Raw genomic sequence first — 21364 nt, forward strand, 5'->3', positions numbered from 1 at the left:
TATTTATTTTTGAGATGGAGAGAGACAGAGCATGAGTGAGGAAGGGACAGAGAGAAAGGGAGACGGAACAAACATACTTTTACAGGGACCCCTGGGTGGCTCAGCTGATTAAGCATCCGGCTGTCAATTTCAGCTCCAGTCATGATCTCACGGTTGGTAGGTTTGATCCCCGCATCGGGCTCTGCACTGGCAGTGCAGAGCCTGCTTGGGATTCCCTCTCTCTCCCCCTCTTTGCTTATGTGCATGCACTTTCTCTCTCAAAATAAATAAATAAACTTAAAAAAATACTTTTTCTAATCCAGACAGTGTGGTACTGACATAAGGATAGACACATAGACTAATGGGGTAGAACTGAGAGTCCAGAAATAAATCCATATGTCTGTAGCTAATTGATCTGCAACAAGGGTGCCAAGATTGTTCCATGAGAAAAGAATAATCTTTTTGACAAATGGTCCTGGGGATAACTAGGTATCCACCTGCCAAAGAACGAAGGTGGTCCCCTACCTCACAGCATACACAAAAATGAACTCGAAATATGTAAATGTAAGGGCTAACCTTATAAAACTCTTGGAAGAAAATATTCATGACCTTGGGTTTGGCAATGAATTCTTAGACATGACACCGAAGTCACAAGCAACAAAAGGAACACGTAGAGACAAACGGGGCTTCATCAAAAAATTTTAAAAACTTTTGTGCATCAAGAAAAGGAAAAGAAATGGTATCTGTAAATCAAATCCTTACAGATTTCAAAAGAATCTAGTTTCCAGAATATATAAAGAGCCCTTACAAATCAATAATAAAAAGATAAATAGTCCAACTAAAAAAACGGGCAAGAGATCTGAATAGACATGTCTCCAGAAAAGATATATAAATGACCAACGAGCACACGTAAAGATGTTCAGCGTCCCTAATCATCAGGGAAATGCAAATCAAAACCACAACGAGACACCACCTTACACCCATTACAGTGGTCAGAATTTTTAAAACAAACAGTAAATGTCTTGTTGAGGATATGGAGGAACCGGAACTCTCATACGCTGCCGGTAGGAATGTAGCATGGGGAAGCTGCTTTAGAGAACAGTTGGGCAGTCCCTCAAAAATAGAAACATAGAATTACCATACGAATCAGCAATTCCACTCCTAGATATATACCCAGGAGAACTGAAAACAGGTACACAAGTGTTCATAAGAGTACTATTCACAACAGTCTAAAGGTGGAAACAACCCAAATGTCTATCGCCCGCCGAGTGATTAAAAAACATGATATATGGGGCGCCTGGGTGGCTCAGTCGGTTAAGTGTCCGACTTCGGCTCAGGTCATGATCTCATGGTCCATGAGTTCGAGCCCCGCGTCGGGCTCTGGACTGACAGCTCAGAGCCTGGAGCCTGCTTCAGATCCTGTGTCTCCCTCTCTCTCTGCCCCTCCCCCATTCATGCTCTGTCTCTCTCTGTCTCAAAAATAAATAAACATTAAAAAAAAATTTTTTTAAAAACCTGATATGCTCCACACCACTCTTTGTCAGGGAAATACACGTCAAAATCATGATGAGATACCACCTCACACCTGTCAGAGTGGCTAAAATTAACAACACAAGAAACAAAAGATGTGGGCGAGGATGTGGAGAAAGGGGAACCCTCTTGCACGGCTGGTGGGAACGCAAACTGGTACAGTCGCTCTGGAGAAGAGTATGGAGGTTCCTCAAGAAACTAAAAATAGAACTACCCTACGATCCAGCAGTCGCATTATGAGCTATTTACCCAAAAGATACAAAAATACAGGTTCGAAGGGGTACGTGCACCCCAGTGTTTATAGCAGCATTATCAACAATAGTCAAACTATGGAGAGAGCCCAAAGGTCCATCGACTGGTGACTGAATAAAGAAGATGTGGTGTGTGGGTGGGTGTGTACACGATGGAATTATTACTCAGCCATCAGAAAGAATGAAGTCTTGCCATTTGCAATGAGGGTAGTGGAGCTGGAATGCATTATGCTAAGCGAATTAAGTCAACCGGAGAAAGACAAATGCCATATGACTTCGCTCATATGTGGAATTTAAGAAACAAAGCAGATGAACCCATGGGAAGGAAGGAGGCAAGAGAAGAGAGGGGGGAAAAAAAAACCCAAGAGACTCTTAATGATAGAGAACAAACTGTGGGTTGACAGAGGGACGTGGGTGGGAGATGGGCTAGATGGGTGATGGGTACTGAGGAGGGCACTTGTGATGAGCACTGGGGGTTGTAGGTAAGTGATGAATCACTGAATCCTCCTGAAACCAGTATTGCAACCGTGTGGTAACTAAAATTTAAATTTAAAAAAAAAGGAAAAAAGGGAGTATATCTGTTCAACGGGATAACAATCAGCCATGAAAAGGAATGAGTTCTGACACCTGCTACAGTTAAGCAGTAACTTAAAACATGCTAAGCGAAAGATGCCGGGTGCAAAGGGCCACATACTGTACGATTCCCTATACAAGAAATATCCAGAATAGGTAAACCCATGGAGACAGAAAGTAGGCTCATGGTTGCTAGGGGTGGCGGGAGGCATGGTCACACAACACTGCCAATGTATTAAACGCCACTAAATCGTACACTTTCAGATGGTTAATCTTATGTTATGTGAGTTTTATCTCAATAAAAAAATACATTTTCTGGGGCGCCTGGGTGGCTCAGTCGGTTGGGCGGCCGACTTCGGCTCAGGTCATGATCTCGCGGTCCGTGAGTTCGAGCCCCGCGTCGGGCTCTGTGCTGACAGCTCAGAGCCTGGAGCCTGTTTCAGATTCTGTGTCTCCCTCTCTCTGACCCTCCCCCGTTCATGCTCTGTCTCTCTCTGTCTCAAAAATAAATAAATGTTAAAAAAAATTTTTTTTTTTTAAATACATTTTCTGACAAAATCCTTACAGAGTACATAAAGAACCCTTATAAATCGATAAGAAAAAGACAAACAACCCCGTTTTTTAAATGAACAAAAAGACTTGAACACACTCTTCACCAAAGAAGATATCCAGGGGCGCCGGGGTGGCTCAGTCGGTTGAGCGTCCGACTTCAGCTCAGGTCATGGTCTTGCAGTTCGGGAGTTCGAGCCCCGCGTTGGGCTCGGTGCCGACAGCTAAGAGCCTGGAGCCTGCTTCGAATTCTGTATCTCTCTCTCTCTCTCTCTCTCCCCCTCCCCTGCTCATCCTCTGTCTCTCAAAAATAAATAAATGTTAAAAAAAAATTTTTTTTAAACAAAAGAAGATATCCAAATAGCCAACAAGCACCTGAAGAGATGCTCAACATCATTAGTCAATAGGAAAATGCAAATTAAAACCACAAGGAGATACTACTACACACCCAACAGACTGGCCAAACGCGCTGGCGAGGACGCGGGGCAGCAGGAACTCTCTTCCGCGGCTGAGAGAAGTGGAATTGGTATACCCACTAACGCTAAATCCTCGCCTATCTTATGACCCAGTAGTTCTACTCTTAGGTATTCACCCAAAAGAAATGGGTCTTTTGTGTCCGCCAAAAACATGTCCGTGAGCATCTATATTGGCTTTGTTCATAGTCACCAAAAACTGGGAACCATCCACATGTCCAGCGGCAGGGAATGAGTCAACAAACTGTAGTATTAGACCAACATTGAGACAGCCTGGACAGCCCGCCCAGATGTTATACTGATCAAGAGAGGCCGGACACAAAAGAATACATGTTTTGGTTACATGTCTATGAAAGTTCCGGGAGGCAAAACTCATCTCTGGTGATGTAAAGCAGAATGATGTTCTCTCCTGGGGACCGCTGACTGGGAAGGGGGGACAAGAGACTTTCTGGGGTAAAGGGAATGCTCTGTACCTTGATCTGGGTGGTATATACATACACAGAAAGGGCCCTTGAGCTGTACCCATGGTCCTTCTGAGTGCAGAGTGGAGAGGGGTTTGCAGGGGGCTAGGTCAGCAGTGGGGGTCGTGCTGTGACTGGCACAATCGCCCAACAAGCATCTCCTTGACCTGGCTGGTCGGGCCTGAACTCAGGGTGGACTCAGTCTGGGCGTCAGGTAAGGAGGGTCTTGAGGAGGTTTTCTCCCGCGCCACCCTGGCCTAAGTGACAAGACTCAGGCCGAGACAGGAGGAGGGACTCATTCCGCCGGACAGGAGTGGTGGCAGAGCGGGGCAGAAGCCAAGTCCTGGCCCCCTGGCCTGGTGCTCACTCACTCCAGGCAGCAAGCTGCTCTCATATGATGCTCTGTGAGAAATAATGGCATGTCCTTTGAAAGTCCTAAAAGGACACCTCGAAATAGGGACACAGGAGGGCGGGAGAGGGTCATTCTAAGAACTGAAAAGTTCAGCAGCCAGATGGGAGTGAGTAAGGCATTTCCACCCATCCTCAGCCAGATGAATGGTTCGCAGGGAAGAAGGAACCAAGGTCAGGTGTTCAACACACGCCTGGCTCAGTGTAGGACCCAATGAACGGGGTGTCAGGACCGGTAGGAGTGAGCTCTGAGATGTCTGAAGAAGTCGGGGACGCCGTGGGGCCCACACTCCATCATAGAGGGGTTCCAGCTCAAGCTGAGGAAAGCTGGGGGACTTTGAGAATGAGCTAAGTCCCTTGGGGGCACAGAAAGACAGGGGGTCCGGGACTGCTGGGATGAGGCAGGCCTGGCCTCCGGGTAGTGCCGGCTTAGCACCGTTCAGACCAGCTCCCAGACCTGTGGCTTCCAGTGGTTTGCGGGGGGGGGGGCCCACCTCTGAGGCCCCACCGCCGCCAGGCCCTCCCTCATGGTTGGCAGCCAGAGACTCCCAGGCCGGGGAGTGAGAGGAAAGAGAAGGGAGGGCCGGGAGAAGGCAGAAGCACCTGGCATTTTGGTCCCCACCCTCCCTCGAGGTCTCTTCCCCCCCCATGAGGAAGAGGCTCTGTCCGGGAGTGAGTCTCCACTGTTAAAAATAACCTGCCTTTCCATCATCCCGACAGCCGCACTCTGGGACAGCATGTTCCAAGGCCCAAGACGCTCTCTAGGGACGGGAACAACAGGGCAAGAAGGGTTGTGCCCAGGCCAGGAGAGCGTGCAGACGCCAGCGCCTCACAGGCCTGATTCAGGCTCCCGGCCACATCAGTCTTCCTGCGCCTCAAGGTCCTGGGGTATTGGGTCCAGTGGGGAGAGCCCCGGGAGTGCCTGTGGGGTGCTGTGGTCACCTGGGAGGCCCACGGGACCTATAGGATTTGTGGGCCTCTCCTGGTCATCTAGAACTCCCTCCCCCCCTTGCATGGAACCCAGCAAAAAAGAGGGTGCTGCCTCTTCCTACACGGCTTCCTCCTCTGCTTCCCCAAAACATCCCTGGCTGGGCCCGGAGGGAACTTTACAGGGGCTCAGGGGGAGGGGGAGAGGAGGGACTCGTAGGCATGTGAAGCCCATGTCCTTGTCCTGCTCCTCTGCGGCCCCCTCCCCCTAGGAGAGGAAGAGGGTAGCAACAGCACTCGGGGTTAAGAGCCCAGGCTCGGCACAAAGACCTGGGTTCAAGTGCCGGCACACCTCTGAGTGACCTTGAGAAGGTTACTTAACCTCTCTGTGCCCTGATTCCCTCATTGGTAAAATAGACGCTCACGGTCCCAACTTATAGGGTTGCCGTGAGGGCTAAATGTGTTCCACATGTTACTAAATGCACAGCACCTGACACGTAGCGAACATAAATAGTGTTACTGGAGCACCATGGTGAAGAGCACTGCTATGGAAAGGAATTTCAAGTCTAGCCTCCTCCATTGGCCGGCTGTGCAGCCTTGAGCAACTTGCTTGACTCCTCTGATCTTTCACTTCCCGGCCTGTACAGCAGAATAGTACCACTTACCTCCTGGAGCTGTTGCAAGTTTTCTTATACAGACACTCTTCCAATGGTGCTGAGCGTGTAGGGGGCACCCAGTAAGTGTGCAATTCCCCAGTCAGGAGAGCATTTGAACTGGGGTTCCAGAGAGGGACAGTCCAAAGGCAGGGGTTGGTGGAGGTCAGGGAGGAGTAAGGGAAGCCCCTTTGGCCCACGCTTTTCCAGAAGTAGCTGGAAGCCTTCTGGCCACACACCTTATAGGCTGGGGGTTCTTGGGGCATGCCTAACCTGGGCTCACCTATGCCCAGGCGACACAGCCCCATAGGCTTCCCGAGGCCCCTGCAGACCCATCCAGCAGGCCCCCTGTTCCCCGCTTCATGCTATCCCTGCTGCACTCAAGGGTGGGGAGGAGAAGGAGGGAGAGAGACACACAGACAAGCAGAGAGAGGGAGACAGACAGAAACCAAGAAAGAGTCTCAGGATCCGGGAAAAGGAAAGAGAAGGGGAGAAGGAAGGAGAGATGAGACCCACAGTCACAAAGTGAGACCAAAAACAAAAGTAACAGGAAAATTCTGGAAATTTTGAAAACAGGAGTGACCTCTCTGAAAGGACAAAATGGGAGGGAGGGAGAGAGGGGGACAGCTGGGGAACCCTGAGGTGGGTGGGGGGGGGGGGTGCTGCAGGGACGATGATGAAGCCCAGGGAGCTGGAGATAGCCTGACTCCCCTGCAAATAGGGCTTTTACCTAAGGATGGGTAATATGTTGTCATGACAACAGATGTAGCATTTAGGGTAATTACTGGTGAATAACAGAGAAGAGGTAGCAGTCCTAGCTGGTGCAGCAGCCCAGAGAGGGAGGGGGTGGTCTTGGAGGCAGCCCTGGGCCCCCATCTGCCCCTGCCCCAGCCCACACCCTTACCTCTCGGCCCAGCCGGGAACTTTCCAGTCCAAAAGTCTGCCCCGGAGCTGACCTTCTGAACGACACCCACGTCCCCAGGTTACCTAGTCCTCCCGGCAAACACAGGCACCGTCTCTGTGACAAGCATTTCAACGTAACTTTCTCCACGACCCTCTGGGTGAGGTACAGCAGGGACGCCATATTGCAGATGACAATACAAGACTCGGACAAGTTGAGAAACTTTTATGAGGTCACATAGCAAATAAGCCAGGATCGGAATGCAGCGTTGCTCCTCCGCACAGCCGCTCCCCAGATGATTCCTGGGACGAAGGCCGGTCCTAGGTCGGCCTAGAGACAGGCTATTCCAGAGCATCTCACCCTCCGGCATCTGCCGGAAAGGGTCAGAGACAGCGTTTGTGGGCGAGACGGGGAGGGGGCATTACAGAAAACGTTCAGAAAATGCTCTCTACAGACATTCCGTTTTGTCTTGAGATCATTCTATCTTGTAGCTGAGAACACAGGCTCACAGAGAAGGGACTTGCCCAAGAACCCCTTTTGGTCGGGAACAGATGCCCTGTTAACGAGCAGCTATCTGCTCTGGGGCTGCTCCAGGCCTGATCAAGCTGGATACCCCGGGATTGCGAGAATTTCGGGAGCTTGCTTGCACGGTGAGTGCAGGGCCTGGGCTCTGTGTGTCGTGCTCCTGAGCCTGGGGGCTTAGGGAAGCTCAGAGGCCAAGGCTCCCAGGAGGCTCCCTGCGGCCCACAGCAGCCCCCACCAGGAAGCCGTGATGTCCACAGCTGCACTTTCTGTTCTCGTCCTCTGGGCCATTAGCCTCACATCCAGAGAGCCTCCAGACAGATGTCTACCTCAGGGCTACCAGGCTGAGGGGGGGTGGGACATCCCAGCTCCCAGAGCAGGGGAGGGAGTGGCCTGGCCCTAGCCAGGCAATCGTAGGGCAGCAGGAAGCGCATGCTTGGCCTCGGCAGGAGGGCATGTTTGTTAGTGATCCCAGTCTCTGGGAGGATGAGGCTCTGGCCTTTCACATGCCTTCAGGGCTCCATGCGGTGGGCCCAGAGCCCTCCCTGGCTGGCGGCAGGGTGACAGCAGGGGCCCTCTTAACACCCCCAGGCCCATCCCAAGGGAGCCTCCTCAAGGATGAGACCCAGATCAGGGCTTCCCTAAAATAACCCCCAGAATCTAGAAAGGCTAGCCAGGACTGGAGCATGACCCAGCTGGGAGGGGAGAGGGCCAAGGGGCTCCAGGCTTCCAGAGGCTCTGGGCTGCCTGCCACAAGGGAGTGGGGCTGTTGAGGGGGAAGGAGGGTGTGCTTGCACGTGCACGTGAGTGAGAGAGGGGAAGGGGGCGCTCATGGGATGGAGCTGTGGTCAGTGAGGCAAGACTGAGGATTCTGAGCCCTTCTAGAGAATGTATGAACAGACCTGAAGAAACAAAGGAAGAAGAGGAGGAGGAGAAATGAAGGCGAGGGAATAAAGGGGACTGACAGCCTTGCACAGGGGTCCCTCCTGCAAGCTGCTTGGCCACCCTGGACCCTTTCCAACAGCCCCTGGATGCAGGCCTGTCCCCGCAGCTGCAGGTGGCCCAGGACCTGAGCCCAGCCCCCTCCTGAGGACCTCGCTGCCCTCTCACGCTGCCCGGCCCCACCGTGACCACAGGGGCACAGGTGAAGCAACAGGCATTCGGCAGAGCAAGAGTGGCCCTGCACGGAGGCTCAAGGACAGCCAAGGGGACAATGACCTCCAGGTGGTCAGGGTTCTCCGCAACAGGGGCTCTTTGGTGTGAGGAGAGGAAGGAGGGGAGAGGGCCCTCCACATTTACCCTGGCATCTGAAAAGCCCTCCCAGCCCCCGGAGCGCAGGGTGGAGGGGAAGACACGCCATGCCCCCAAGGTGTCAGCAAGCCTGGCAGGGGGGCTAAGGTGGGGGCCGTGTAAACCCTGAAGAATTGTGGGGCGGCCGATGTCATACCCACAGGCCTGTTACCACACCTGCAGAGCGGCTTTTTTCATCACAGACCCTCACATCGCCCCTCATTCTAAGAGCCGTGTGGGTGTTGGTGCCCTATCTGGGCTGAAGCCCCCTGCAGAAGCCCTCCCCCCACCCCACCCCGCCGCAAGGAGACCTGGGCTCGGCTGTGGCTCCAGGCAAAGCCACCCAAGTGACTGAGACAAGAGCCTAAGCTACCTGGGCCTGGTTTCTGCATCTGCAGAATGAAAGGGTAGAAATGAAATTGGATGCACAGGGTTTGATGCACTCAAAGGAATGCATGGGAAACGGGGTCCTCTGCATGTAGCCAGGAGTCTGGGGAGGCCCGCAGGTCCATGGAGGCCAGTGCCCCTCACCCAAACCCAGGGAGCAGCCAGCTGAGAGACTTCAGGCCAGAGAGAAGAAAATAAACAAACAAGTTTGTTGGCCGCCTTGGGCAGTGACCGTCTCCTCCCCTTTGCCTCCTCCTCCTCCTGACACTCATCATTCTTCCCCACTTCCTGGAGCCAGGAGACCCTGACATCCCGACTTATTTTTAGTCAGCTGCCTCTGGAGCAGGGCTGCTGGCCCTGCGCCTCACCCCGCCCTGTCCCCTGCCCCTGGGGTGCATCCTAGGGCCAGAAGGCACCTCAGATCGTGAGCAAACCCACACCCAAGCCACAGCGGGGACAGTATTCTGCCCCCCTGCTCCCTCTTCCGTCCCCCTCCTGCCTGAGACGCCAGCCATCAGTCCTCAGCAGAGCGCAGCCCTCCCGCAGGCCTCCTTCCTGGCTTCCTGCCCTCACCAAGGTCCCCCGCCCCGCCTTCCCTTCTAGAATACTGAGTGTCCTGTTCTGTACTTCATCCCTCTGTGCTCTGTAACCTTGGTGCCGGGGGCCTCTTCCTTGCCCACTGGGTCCCCCCAGAAGCCCCCCACCTCACCCCTAGGGTGCAGTGTGGTGTTGTCTCTCTCTTAGACACAGGTCCTCGAAATTACTCATCCTGGACCAGCTGTCCATCCTGTGACTACAGCCAAGATGGGCATAGGGCAGAGGGTGGGGGGTGGAGGGCATCACTGGGGGCAGCCTCTACCTACCTCCACAGGCCCCAGAAGTTCCCCCCGAGCCCCAGACTTGTTCAGTCCACCCAGCCAAACCAAAGCTATGCTGTGGGGGGACTCACGGCCCCCCCGGCCCCCAAAAGTGGCTCAGCCAACAACCAACACCCGTTACTGTTCGAGACCATCCCTTGAGGCTCTCACCTCCCACCCTCCTGCCCACTCTTCCTCCCTCCCTGGAAGGAATTCTCATAAATATGGTTTTCTTCCCCTCACCACATTTCCAAGGATATTTTAATAACCCTGGAGACTGCGTTAAGGGCAACTGGCCAACCAGGCCAGTCCTTAGATTTTCACCGTTTGTCGGGCACAGTCAGGCCTAGGATACACGGCGGACGGGAGAGTTAACCATCGCAGCCCACAGGGAGCTTACATTCCAGTAGGGGACAATGACAAGGAGGAGACAGGTAAGTGAAATATGCAGGATGCTCGCTGGTCATAAGTGCTGAGGAAACTTCCAGCAGGAAGGGGGGATACATGTTAGGAGGGGCCGGGGAAGGCTCAGCACATGGCCACACGGATGCACACTGAGGGATGGGAGCTGCAGGGTGGCCTCGTGCTCTGCAGGTGGAGGAAATCGGGCCCAAAGTCTGGAACACAGGGAGCAACACCATCCGCTCCAACCAGGTGATTGGACTCACAAGCAGCAGAATAGGCCATTCAACTGCGTGGGCCGGGTGACTCTTGAACCATCCTTGCCTTCCTTTACACACTCTCGAGAGAATAAGACCTCCTAGTGCCCCTGTGCCCCTTTCCCACTCTTCCTGCCCATCTCTGGCCCAGGCCAAGGTGTGCTGGCCCAAGAAGCTCCCACTCTCACCCAACCTCTGCCATGTTGCCTGGCCCCATTCCCTCTGCTGGCAACTGTGTTTCCACATGCGATCTTCTCAGTCTCTGGGGTTCTTCCGCGCCCGGACGTTCGATCCCTGGGTCCTGCTGCTGCGGCGGCTGCAGAAATCCTAGAGGTCTCCAGAAACGGCCCTCCTTCCCGCCCTCAATGGCTCCGCTGCCATCAGGCCGGGCAGCCCTTTCCCCCACGCCTGCCCAGAACAAGGGTTCTCCCAACGCTGAGGGGCAAACGGGTTTCATCTTGCACAGCAGCTGCTGCTGTTGGAGGATGCCTGGCTGGCACTGCCTGTGGGCTTGTCTCAGTGCATAGGGAGTTCTGGGTTCCAGAGCTGACATCTGTCATGCACACAGCAGTAGAGGGGTAGGTATACACATGCTACATTTAACACATTCACCTGAGAACCTTCCCTTCCCAGCTACACCCTGGAAAGAGCTTGGCAGAAGCTCTTGGTGGGAGAGGCTTTTGGAGCCCAAGGAAGGAAGGGGTGAGGGAAGGTGGAAAGAGCAGACTCCCTATGCCAGAGGGGGCCATCTTCCAGGGCACAGAGCCCACCCTCCTTCCATCAGGCTGCTGAGCGGTGACTCAGGGGGCACCGGGGACCAGGAGTTCTACTAGCTTACCTTGAAAAGGATCTGGACTTTGAGAGGAATAATCAGACTGGCCCTGCCACTCCCGGGCACTCTTTCAGGACCTTTTCTACACACGTCTACCTCTCAGCACACCTCTCCCATCCTAATGTAGTTAACCTACCATTTGAAATGGGGGGAAACTGAGGCTCAGAGAGGTTTGGCGGTTTGCCTGAGGCCACGTGGCCCACAGGCAACAAAGCCAGGTTTGACGACAAAGTCAGTACCCTTTTCACGCTGCCAGTGGGATGATCCAACCGGTGTGCTCTCTCTACCTGTCCTGTCTCTGACCGGCCGCGTCTAGGCTCCCACACTCCTGGACAGGTCCCTGCCACCACCTCCTGGGATGTCCTGGTGCTTCGCCCACACTGCAGGACAGTTCCCCCCCCCCCCCCCCCCCCGCCTAGCTCAGCCAAGACCAGCATGGAACCTTCCAACAGAATTTCTCTAGGAAACTCTGGAAAACAAAACAAAACAGAACGATTAAGCCCCCACATCAGAGATTCATTCCCAGAGCACAGGGGCCCCAGCCTTAGGTGACTAAGGCCAACACTGCCCCAGTTTCCTGGGAAAATGCACGCAGTCAGCAATGTTGCCTGGTGCGCTCTGTGCTGGGCTGTGAGGGGAGCACAGGCACCCCCTCTGCCCTCAGCTTCCGTCATCCGAAGGCAGAAGGCACACGCACCGCAGCTGGGGTTAACGTGGGCTTCCTCTCTCTGTGTCATTCTGGTCCTGACCCCATGGCAGCATGGTTTCTCCAGGAGCCCTTCTCCCAGGGGACCTCACCCACGTCCCTTCTCCTTCCCCACCTTTTTTTAAATGTTTATTTATTTTGGAGAGAAAGGGAGAACTGGGGGAGGGGCAGAGACAGAGACCCAGAGAGAGAGAGAGAGAGAGAGAGGAAGAGAGAGAGAATCCCAAGCAGCCTCCGCGCTGTCAGCACAGAGCCCAACCCGGGGCTCAGTCCCATGAACTGAATGGTGAGACCATGACCTGAGCCGAAGTCAGACACTCAACCGACTGAGCCACCCAGGTGCCCCTCCCTGCCTTTCTTTAGACCCAACATAAAACAAGGGCTGGCCTCTGCCACGCCACAGGCACGTGTCCACCCCCGTGCCACCAGCTCCCAGCCTGCCATGGAGGAATGAATGTCTTCCGAGGCGGCTCTTCTGAAGTTCACGCCAGTGAGATTTTGCTGGGACATAGGTGTCAAGGGCAGGACAGGGAGGTGGCTGATGTGTGTTACGTGAGCCTGGGGTAGGAAGGGGATGGAGGTCACAGGCGCCCCCAGAGGAGGAAGCCTGGTGGGCGGGAAGGGGGAGTTGCTTCCTAAAAATGGATAGGTAGAAAAAAGCAGGGGTGGAGTGGGGACAGGAAGCCACTGACCGGGCCCCTTTCTCTCCCTGCCCCTGCTCCGCGGTTCTTAGGGCAGAACTCAGGACATGACTTGAACATGCTCCAATCTGACTCCTTTATCTGACAACGAGGAATTTGAAGCCCAGAGAAGGGAAGGGATTTGCCCAAGGTCACCGAGCAATTTGATGGCCCTACTGGGACCATGACCCAAGCCGCTGGACCCTGGCCAATGCTTCGGAAACAGCTGAGGGAATCCTTCCGGCAGTCACCAGTCTTGCACCCACCGTAACTCCAGCTGCCAGGCCAGCATGGGATGGAGAGGCCATAGCCTGTCCAAATTTGTAGCCAGGACAGCAGTGTCACAGCGGCACCTGACCAAGAGCACCGGGGACCTAGTGGAGCCTGGGAGGGAGGGCTGGATTTAACCCTTGCCCCCCCCCACTTCAGTGTCCAGGGACCCCAGCAGCAGGCTCGGACAGCCTCCCACACTCCCTGTCTCCCAGCTGCAGCCAGCCTGGGATGGGAACAGGGATGACAGGGACACCGGGACTCCACACTGCCACCCACACTACCATGGTCCGGCCCTCTTCCCTCCTAAAGCAGCCCAGGCCCCCACGGGAGCAGAGGTAGTGGTATTTCATCTGAGCCTTGGCTGCCCTCAGGTTGGAGGGCCCACCCCCAGCTCCAGAAGGGGCCTGCCCCCTCCCCAGGGAAATCAAAGATTAAGACCACTGCATCCTGGGGCTGGGGCCCAGCACCTCCCCCCCAGCCACCAGAGCGCCAGGGACCCCAGAGGGCTACAGCGGGGCCAGAAATAGCCCCAAACTGCCAGGGAGGGAGGCTCTTTTTTAGTCTCTAGTATGTTCTGGTCCCCTTGCAACCACAATGGTCCATGGAGCCTGCAGGTCCCATGAAGAGCCAGGACCATCCCCAAGGGGGAGGCAGAAGTCAGAAGTTCAGCAGGAGGCAGAGGGGACACTCAGGGAAGGGGGAGAAGCCTCTGAGGACCCGGAAGTGGGAAGGGCCAGGAGAGGAGGGGAGAGAGGAAGGAAGGGGGGGGGGTAAAATCCCAGGGGGAGGGGGTGGGTATTAAGGGGGGAGGGCACTCTTCCTTTTAAATCACTGCTAATCGATAGATGGCCACAAGGCCACGCCAAGGGCAGGAGCCTTTGGCCAAAGGCCAGGCGAGGGTGTGAGAAGATCAGAGCCGGCAAGCCCTGGGGAGGGTGCAAGCTGACATCCAGGCTCCTTCCAGCCCTGGCATGCTGACAACAGCCGTCCCCACGCCGGACGGAAGGACGGACGGATGCAGGAGCACGAAGAATCCCAGAATCTAATTTTAGCTGAGTGCTCCCGCCTCTCCTGCTAACCGTGAGCAGAGCTTCCCACCCCTGCCCAGCTCCCGCTCTCACGGAGGTACCCGCAGGCAGGGAGATCACCCCCCACAAAGCCATGAGGTCTCTGCGGGGGGGGGGGGGGGGGAGATCCTCCAGCCAGCACAGGGCAGGGGCTCTGCCGGGCTGGGAAGGCCCGAGGCCTGTTTCCCACCCTCGGAATGTGGGTTTTCCAGAAAGCTGGGGGCAGGGCAGAGATGGAGCCTCAAGCTAGGTCAACCCATGGTTGACCATGGAGTCAACCCCTCGTGGGCAGGCAGGGACACTGAAGCCCCAAGAAGAACCAAGCCCTGCTTGGGCAGCCCGACAAATGCAGACAAAGGCATTTTTGCAAATGACCCCGGCCTCCCCAGCACCCCCCCACCCAGTGCGATTTTCATGGGCACGAAGTCCCACACCAGCCCTGCCGCGCACAGCGACCAGGCCCTCCAGGCAGAACGCCTGGCCAGCAGCGGGGAAGCAGAAGATCGCCCAGTACCAGCTTCACCTGGACAGAGGGCTCTTCGGGCCCAGCCAGCAGCAACCCCATCTGCAGGCGGTAGCTGAGTGAGGTCTCACATCCCGTTCTCGGCACCCCCCCCCCCCAAACACAGAAAAGGGAGGTCACGTGGAGGATGGGAGTTCCAGGGGCCTAATGACCTCACAAACTCCCTCCCCCTTGAGCTCCACCTTGAGTCTTGGAGGCAGGTCAGTTGGCCCTAGGGGCACAGGTGCCTTTTGAGCAGGCGGATTGGGGGTGTCCCTCCTGCAGCAATGTTCCAAAGAGGAATTTCCAGCGGCCCTGAATTTCTCAGCAGCTGGCCCGAGGCAGAGGCTGAGATTGAACTCCCTTTCAAGGGTGTCCCCTGCGATCCAGGGACCCAGATTCTTACACGCTGAGTGAAACTGGAGGGGAGATGTCTTCCACCGCTTCTTTAACGGCCTTCTCGGTTGGTCCCTCCCTTTGTCAAGGTCGTCCTAAGACAGAAGCTAGAAAGGTCCGCAGAAGGTAGACGCACCCTGGCGAGACAGCTCACATCCACCTGGTGAACTGCCAAGCCTCCCTGCTGCCTTCTGTCCCCCACCCTCACCTCCAAGGTGTTTGGGGGATTATTCCTGGGCGGAGGCGTGCTATACCGCACCCCCCCCCCATCTCTGCTGCTCTGAGCCCACCTCCTCAACAAACTAACCCTCAGATGGGCTCAGGGCGAAATCAAACGTAGGTGCTGTTCACACAGAACAGCAGGAATGGTGGGGGGGGGGGGGGGCGGGGTGCGGCGGTGAGAGGAGGAGAAGGCAGCCTGGGAGCCGGGGGTCCTGGGATCGAGCTCCAGCTACACCACCTGTTAACTGTGCGACCCAGGACTCTGATCCTCAGACTCTGAGGATCTGAGAACTGCATAAAGTAGCACAACGGGGATGAGCCTAGCCCTGGCCCTGGCACGCAGCCGGCTGTCAGGGGACGTTTCCTGAACCCGTGCTGTCATTCCTTGAGTCTAGATGCTATCCCTTCAGTATGAAGGCTTGGAACGGCAGGCACGGTGACAGGGCAGCCATGTCTGCCGCCACGTGGCTGTGGGGGTGGGGGTCCAAGGCAAGCCATCGCTCCCTGGGCCTCAGTCATTTCTTTACTAAAATTCGGGGTTTAGACTGAGCTGTCAGGAATGGAAAACCTGTGAAACACATACCATCACTCACATAGTCCGCAGCAGTGACAGGCGTGAGCGGCCCATCGCAGCACTGCCGCCTGCCGATTCCAGCCAGGTGCAGTTGCGGAATCCCCGAACGGCCAGCGCCACCGAGAGAGAGCTGGAACCACAACTCTTCCGCACCTGCATTTTAACGCTTTGTGGTTCGGGGGGCCCAGCCGGGTGACCTGGGGCCTCAGTTTCCTCCTTGGTAAAAACGGCCACACCCAGCAAGGTTGGGAGAATGAAGATAACGTGTTCAGACTGGACTGCCAAAAGTCCAGCTCCAGAAGGGCTCATTTTCTGCCACCAGCGCCAGAGACTGGGCAGGGAGCTCTTCCCCCAGCCACAGGGGCCTGCCTCCCACAGACCCTCAGGTAAAACAGTGTGGCCCAGTGGAAAGAGCTTGCAACTGGTGACCTCTGTCAAGCCGTCACAGCTTTCTGAGCCTGTTTCCCCTGAATAAAATGGGCAGATCCTTCTTTTACACAGTGGGCATAAGGATTAAACAAGGTAATTGGACGAGGTGCCAGAAAACTGATTGGCTCAGTCAATGGAAACAAATGAACTTCTTTAATCTAACCCCATCAAGCCTCCCGGCTTTGGCGCTGGAAACGCAGACGGGTAGGAATTGCTGGGAGCTCCTCCCGGGCGAGTGTGGCTTGTTTGTTTGTTTGTTTTGTTTTATTTTTAATGTTTATTTATTATTGAGAGACAGAGAGAGACAGAGCATGAGCAGGGGAGGGGCAGAGAGAGGGGAGACACAGAATCTGAAGCAGGCTCCAGGCTCCGAGCTGTCCGCACAGAGCCCGACGCGGGGCTCGAACCCACAAACCGCGAGATCATGACCTGAGCCGAAGTCGACGCTTAACCGACTGAGCCACCCAGGCGCCCCACCGAGTGTGGCTTTCTTACCAAGTCCTCGATGAAGCCCACTGTCCCTCCCCCACGTTCACCAGTGATGGTAGATACGTAGGCGTCTCCATCGGTTGCCCATGGCGGAAGCCATGGCCCCAGGAAAGTGTGAATCCTGTTTATGGGAGATGGCCACCCACCACCAGACCCTGGGGCCTCACTGCTCCTCCCTCTGCCCTTCCCTCCCAGCCCTCGCGCCTCCCTGGGTCCTGCCCCTGCCCCCAGCCTGCTGGCCTCCCTGGCCCTCAGAACCGGGCCAACCTGATACAGGCCCCAGAGGCTGCCCTCACAGAGGTGGGATGGGATCCCCAACTCAACTCCTTACCCAACTCATATGGTGGCTCTGGGGCCTCAGAGGCCTCCTCTGGGAAATGAGATTGATAGGAGTGACGTCCACAGGTCCTCCAGCTCTGATATTCGTAACTGAATCTTAGCGTCAAAGAGCCTGGAGCAGAGCGGTTCTGTTCCACTCTTGCCCTCGCTGAAGACAGCAGCTGAAAACATTCTGCAGAGTGACCATCCTGCCTTCCTCCCCGTGTTCCTCCCGCCCCCCGTGGGTGCTGTCCAACTACCTCCTCTGGCCCCCAGCTGCTGCACCTGACCGCAAGGCGGGGCTGGCTTTAGACTGACTCTCAAACTGTCACAAATCCCCCAAACGCACCCTTGGCGCGTGCTGTCCTCTGCCCGAAACACCTTTCCTGTCTTGTTTCTTGGTGTACCCTTGCTCTTCCCCCAAGACCCAGCCCCAAGGCCCCCTCCTCCGGGAAGCCCTCCTTTTCTTCCCTTGCCAGGCAGCCAGTCTCAGGCTTCTCTGGCCACTCTCGTCCCACTGACTGGCAATGATAAGGGACGCGGAATGGACAAAGCAGACAGGCAGGTGGATAGGTACCAGGTACCTAGGGGAGGAAAGGGCAACTGGCCCTGGGAAGGAGCCCATGCTTACAGATGCTATTCAAGTAGCTGAGAAATAATTACTCCTGGCAGCCCTTGGGCAACAAGGACACAGCTTGCTTATTACAAAATATCCTTTATTGATAAAATAGCTCAGACTTAAAAAAAAAAAAATACCTGCGTATCACAACAAGGGGGCCACAGGCAATAATTGCAGGAGTCTCCCGGGACACACGCAAGACCAGTCAGCAGATGTCACAAGTCAGCCACTCCCCTGGGCCCAGCCTCCCCAGCCTCACCCCAAGGCAATGCCCTGGCCTCACAATGAGATTGTAAGAAGGAGCTAGACATCCCCTCTCCCCAGAAAGGACTCTCTTTGGTCTCCTCCATTCTCTCCACCCCAGAAAGCTCTCCAAATCCGGCCAGGCCCCTCAGAGTGCCAACAGTGCCTTGGCTGCTCAGCCCTACCCCCCATGCTAGATGCCCGCTGGCTTAATGCTGAAGCCAGGAGCTCCTTGGAGAAGACTGGAAAACATCCTTCCAATGCTCCCAAGTCTTCTGGGTGCTAGGTCCTGGGGTTGGGGAGAGAACCAGGAGAGGAGAGGCCCCTGGAGCCTCATCAGTGGGGTGAAGCAACATGGCTGGGTCAGAGATGGCCAGCCGGCCCCCACCCAAGGTAGGATCAGTTACACATCACAGGGACCCACGTGGGGCTTGGAGAACCACCTGGGCGCTCTGGTGGAAGGCTCCTGAAGAAGTCCACAGGGCCCTCACTCACCCGTTCCAGCCCCAGCGCCTGCCTGGGGGCCCTGTCACCCACCACAGACTCTCATCTCAGATTGTTCTGATGGGGTGGGTATTTTTAGCCATCTTGGGGAAACAATTTGCCTGCTTGATGACAAAAGACTTGTCCCCCGTTGGGGGGGCGGGGAGCCAAGCCACCGAAAACCCTCTCGGTGTCGCGGGTGAAATGTCGAGGAGCTGTCATGCAGCATAACAACTAAACCCTTGCAGGCACAAGAAGGTGATCTCGAAGAAATCCTTTAACTGAAATAGTTGGTTCTCTCTACCATTCCCCACTTCCAGTTTGGGGTAAGAATTCCCGCACCCCAGGCGCAGAACAAAAGTCTACAGGAAGACAGGTGGTGGTAAACACAGAGAAAGGGGATTTTTATATCTCCAAATAATCATATTTTCTGGTTCTCTAGTGCGTTCCCCCACGGAGCTCAAAGCTTTCCGCAAAGCCTTTCATCTCCCTGCAGCAAGTAGGCGGCATGCCATTGTCGCCAGGTTTTTGCAGGGGGTGAATGCTAGTGATCAGGGATCTCCCATCGAGGCAGAGGCCAGACCTCCAGACCACCCCACCAAGGCGAGGCCTCTGCTGGCACACACACCCGCCTGCCAGAGGGGTGCCAGGTAAGGAAAACGATTCCAGAGAAGGTTCTGGCCTTTAAAGGAGCTACAAATCTAAAGGTAGGGGGAAAGGGAAGAAGGACCAGAAACAGTGCCAGGCCATTAACTCCCCACCCAGTGCCTGATGGGGACCATGGGCGCCCAACGTGGATCCCTCGTTTCTGCCTCTTCCTCCTCAGCAGCGGGTCCTCCTGGGAAAAGTGGAAGGCTGGCTTCCTGCTCTTTACCCGGGGAAGATGAGAAACAAAAACGCCACAAGCAAGTGACCAGCCAGGGAACAAAGGGTCCTTAAGGAAGGAAAGCCCACCCATGGGCTTGCAGGGGTCCGGGGTATTGGGAGAGAAGTGCTCTATCTGGCCCAGCCTTGGCTATGTTCAGGAAGGTCCAAGCCTCATCCGTGGGCCTGTGTTCACGGGGGTAGAGAAGATGTCCCCCCACAGCCAAGCCAGCAATCGGAGGCCTCAGCTGGACCCCTGTGAACAGCACCCCTGCCCCTCCCAGGGGGGCTCCCAGGATGAAGCCTGCAGGACCCAGGCAGGGACCAGGAAGCCCCAGGGAGGTGGCCACATAAAATAGGGCAAGAATCAGGGTGGCCCTGGTGCCGCCTGGCACCAACCCCACACGGGTGGTGGGCAGGTGGCTCACCATGCCGTCTGGGTCCACTGGCGGCAGAGGATCCTCCGGAAGGCACGGCGAAAGTCCTGGTTAAAGATAGTATAGATAACGGGGTTCAGCGAGCTGTTGCAGTAGCCGATCCAGAAGAAGAACTGGAAGAGGCCATGGGGCACCTTGCAGTGCTGTGGGCAGATGGCACCCAGGCTGTAGCTGAAGAAGAAGGGGAACCAGCAGAGCACAAAAACGCCGATGACCACGGCCAGCACAAAGGTGAACCGCTTCTCCCGAGTCAGCTGCGCCCGCCGCCGCCACCACTGCCCGCTCGAGGTGCCCACGCCCCTGCCCAGGAGCACCTGGCCACGTAGAGTTGCCAGCACCCGGGACCCCTGTGGCTGCTGCAGGGGTGGGCTACAGGCGGAGGCAGGAGATGCTGGCAAGGCCTGAGGCTCACACTCTTCCTCCTCCTCCTCAGCTTCTTCTTCTGGAGATGCCCCACAAACGCCTTCCTTCCGACCCTGGCCTGAGTTGGGAAGGGCCGACCAGCTGGGTGGCAGGGCAGGGGTCGCAGGATCTTCAGGGGTCTCCCCCTCCTCCTTCTCCTTCTCCCCAGTGGGCTTGGAGTGACCATTGGCCTCTCCAGAAGCAGCCAGAGAGGCCAGGGTTGGCATTTTGGTTGAAGTTCCAGTAGGGACGGGGCGGGGCTGCTTAGACTCACCCTCCCTAGGGCGGCCCTTGGCCCTGGGACCTCTGCGGTGGCTGCGCTTGGCGATCAGGTAGATGCGCAGGTAGACCAGGATCATGATGAGGCAGGGTGCGAAGAAAGATCCGATGCTAGAGGCCAGGATGTACCAGGCCTCTTGGTTAAGTTTGCACTGCGGGCGCCCACGAGGCTGGGGCCCCTGGTCGCCCTTGTAGATAAGCGGCGGCAGGGAGATGACAGCTGCGATGAGCCACACGGTGAGGATGATGCACTTGATGCGGCGTGGGGTGCGCTTGGAGTTGTACTCCAGCGCCCGACTCACGGCCCAGTACCTGTCCAGGCTGATGGCGCACAGGTGCACGATGGACGAGGTACAGAAGAGCACGTCGAGCGCCAAGTACACCTCACACCACGTGCGCCGGAAGTACCAGTAGCCCAGCAGCTCGTTGGCCAGCGAGAAAGGGATGATGAGCGTGGCCACCAGGATGTCGGCGGCGGCCAGCGACACTAGGAACAGGTTCTGCGGGGCGCGCAGCGAGCGACTCGTCAACACAGCCAAGATGACCAGCGCGTTGCCAAAGATGGTGAAAAGGATGAGGAACGTGATGACCGCCGCGATGGCCGCGGTGGCCTGCACCGAGTAGGGCTCCTGGTGGTCCATGACGGGGCGGGACGCGGCCAGAGGGGTCGCTGCTCGCCCAGAGCGTGCTCAGCCGGAGACAGTACTGTCCTGCGCAGCTAGGCTAGAAGGGGGGATCGACCCCCTGGCGGCGCACAAGGCGCTGGAGCCCCATGGCCAGGCCGAACCGGGCCAAGGAGACGGAAGGAAGCCTGGGGCCAGCCACCGCCCTCCTACATCCTCTTCCACCGACACCCGGCGTCCCTGCCGTCCTCTCCGGAGAAGTTTTCCAAGTTGTCCCGCTGCCGTCCCCGCCCCGCCCGGGACCGGGGGAAAGTTGCGCCCTCCCGCTACGAAGCTGCTGGACGCACGCTGGGACCCGGGACCCGGCAGGCCCGGCGTTGGGGCGGGGGGCGCGCCACCGGTTCTCGGAGGAGGCGCAGCAGCCGAGGCGCCCGTTCCGCTCGCTGGCTCTGGCCGGGAGCCGCGCCTGCAAGCAGCCCGCCGCGGCAGGGGAATGGGAGGAGAGC

At 56.5% G+C, this 21364-nt stretch overlaps 1 protein-coding gene across 1 annotated transcript; it reads right to left on the bottom strand.

Moving 5' to 3' along the window:
- Positions 1–11660: 11660 nt before the first annotated feature.
- Positions 11661–21364, bottom strand: ADRA2B (adrenoceptor alpha 2B). Its single transcript, XM_019446063.2, has 2 exons — positions 19546–21364; positions 11661–11721 (listed from the first exon to the last, which is right to left on the bottom strand). Coding segments are annotated over exons 1-2 (1332 nt in total). The 5' UTR covers positions 20877–21364; the 3' UTR covers positions 11661–11720.

The sequence above is a fragment of the Panthera pardus genome, unplaced genomic scaffold, assembly GCF_024362965.1.
Source record: "Panthera pardus isolate Hobbes unplaced genomic scaffold, ASM2436296v1 HiC_scaffold_26, whole genome shotgun sequence".
In the NCBI taxonomy this organism is placed as follows: domain Eukaryota; kingdom Metazoa; phylum Chordata; class Mammalia; order Carnivora; family Felidae; genus Panthera; species Panthera pardus.

Bases quoted from the DNA above. Each gene is read 5' to 3' on its own strand.
- ADRA2B (XM_019446063.2), bottom strand. From the start codon at position 20,876: ATGGACCACCAGGAGCCCTACTCGGTGCAGGCCACCGCGGCCATCGCG.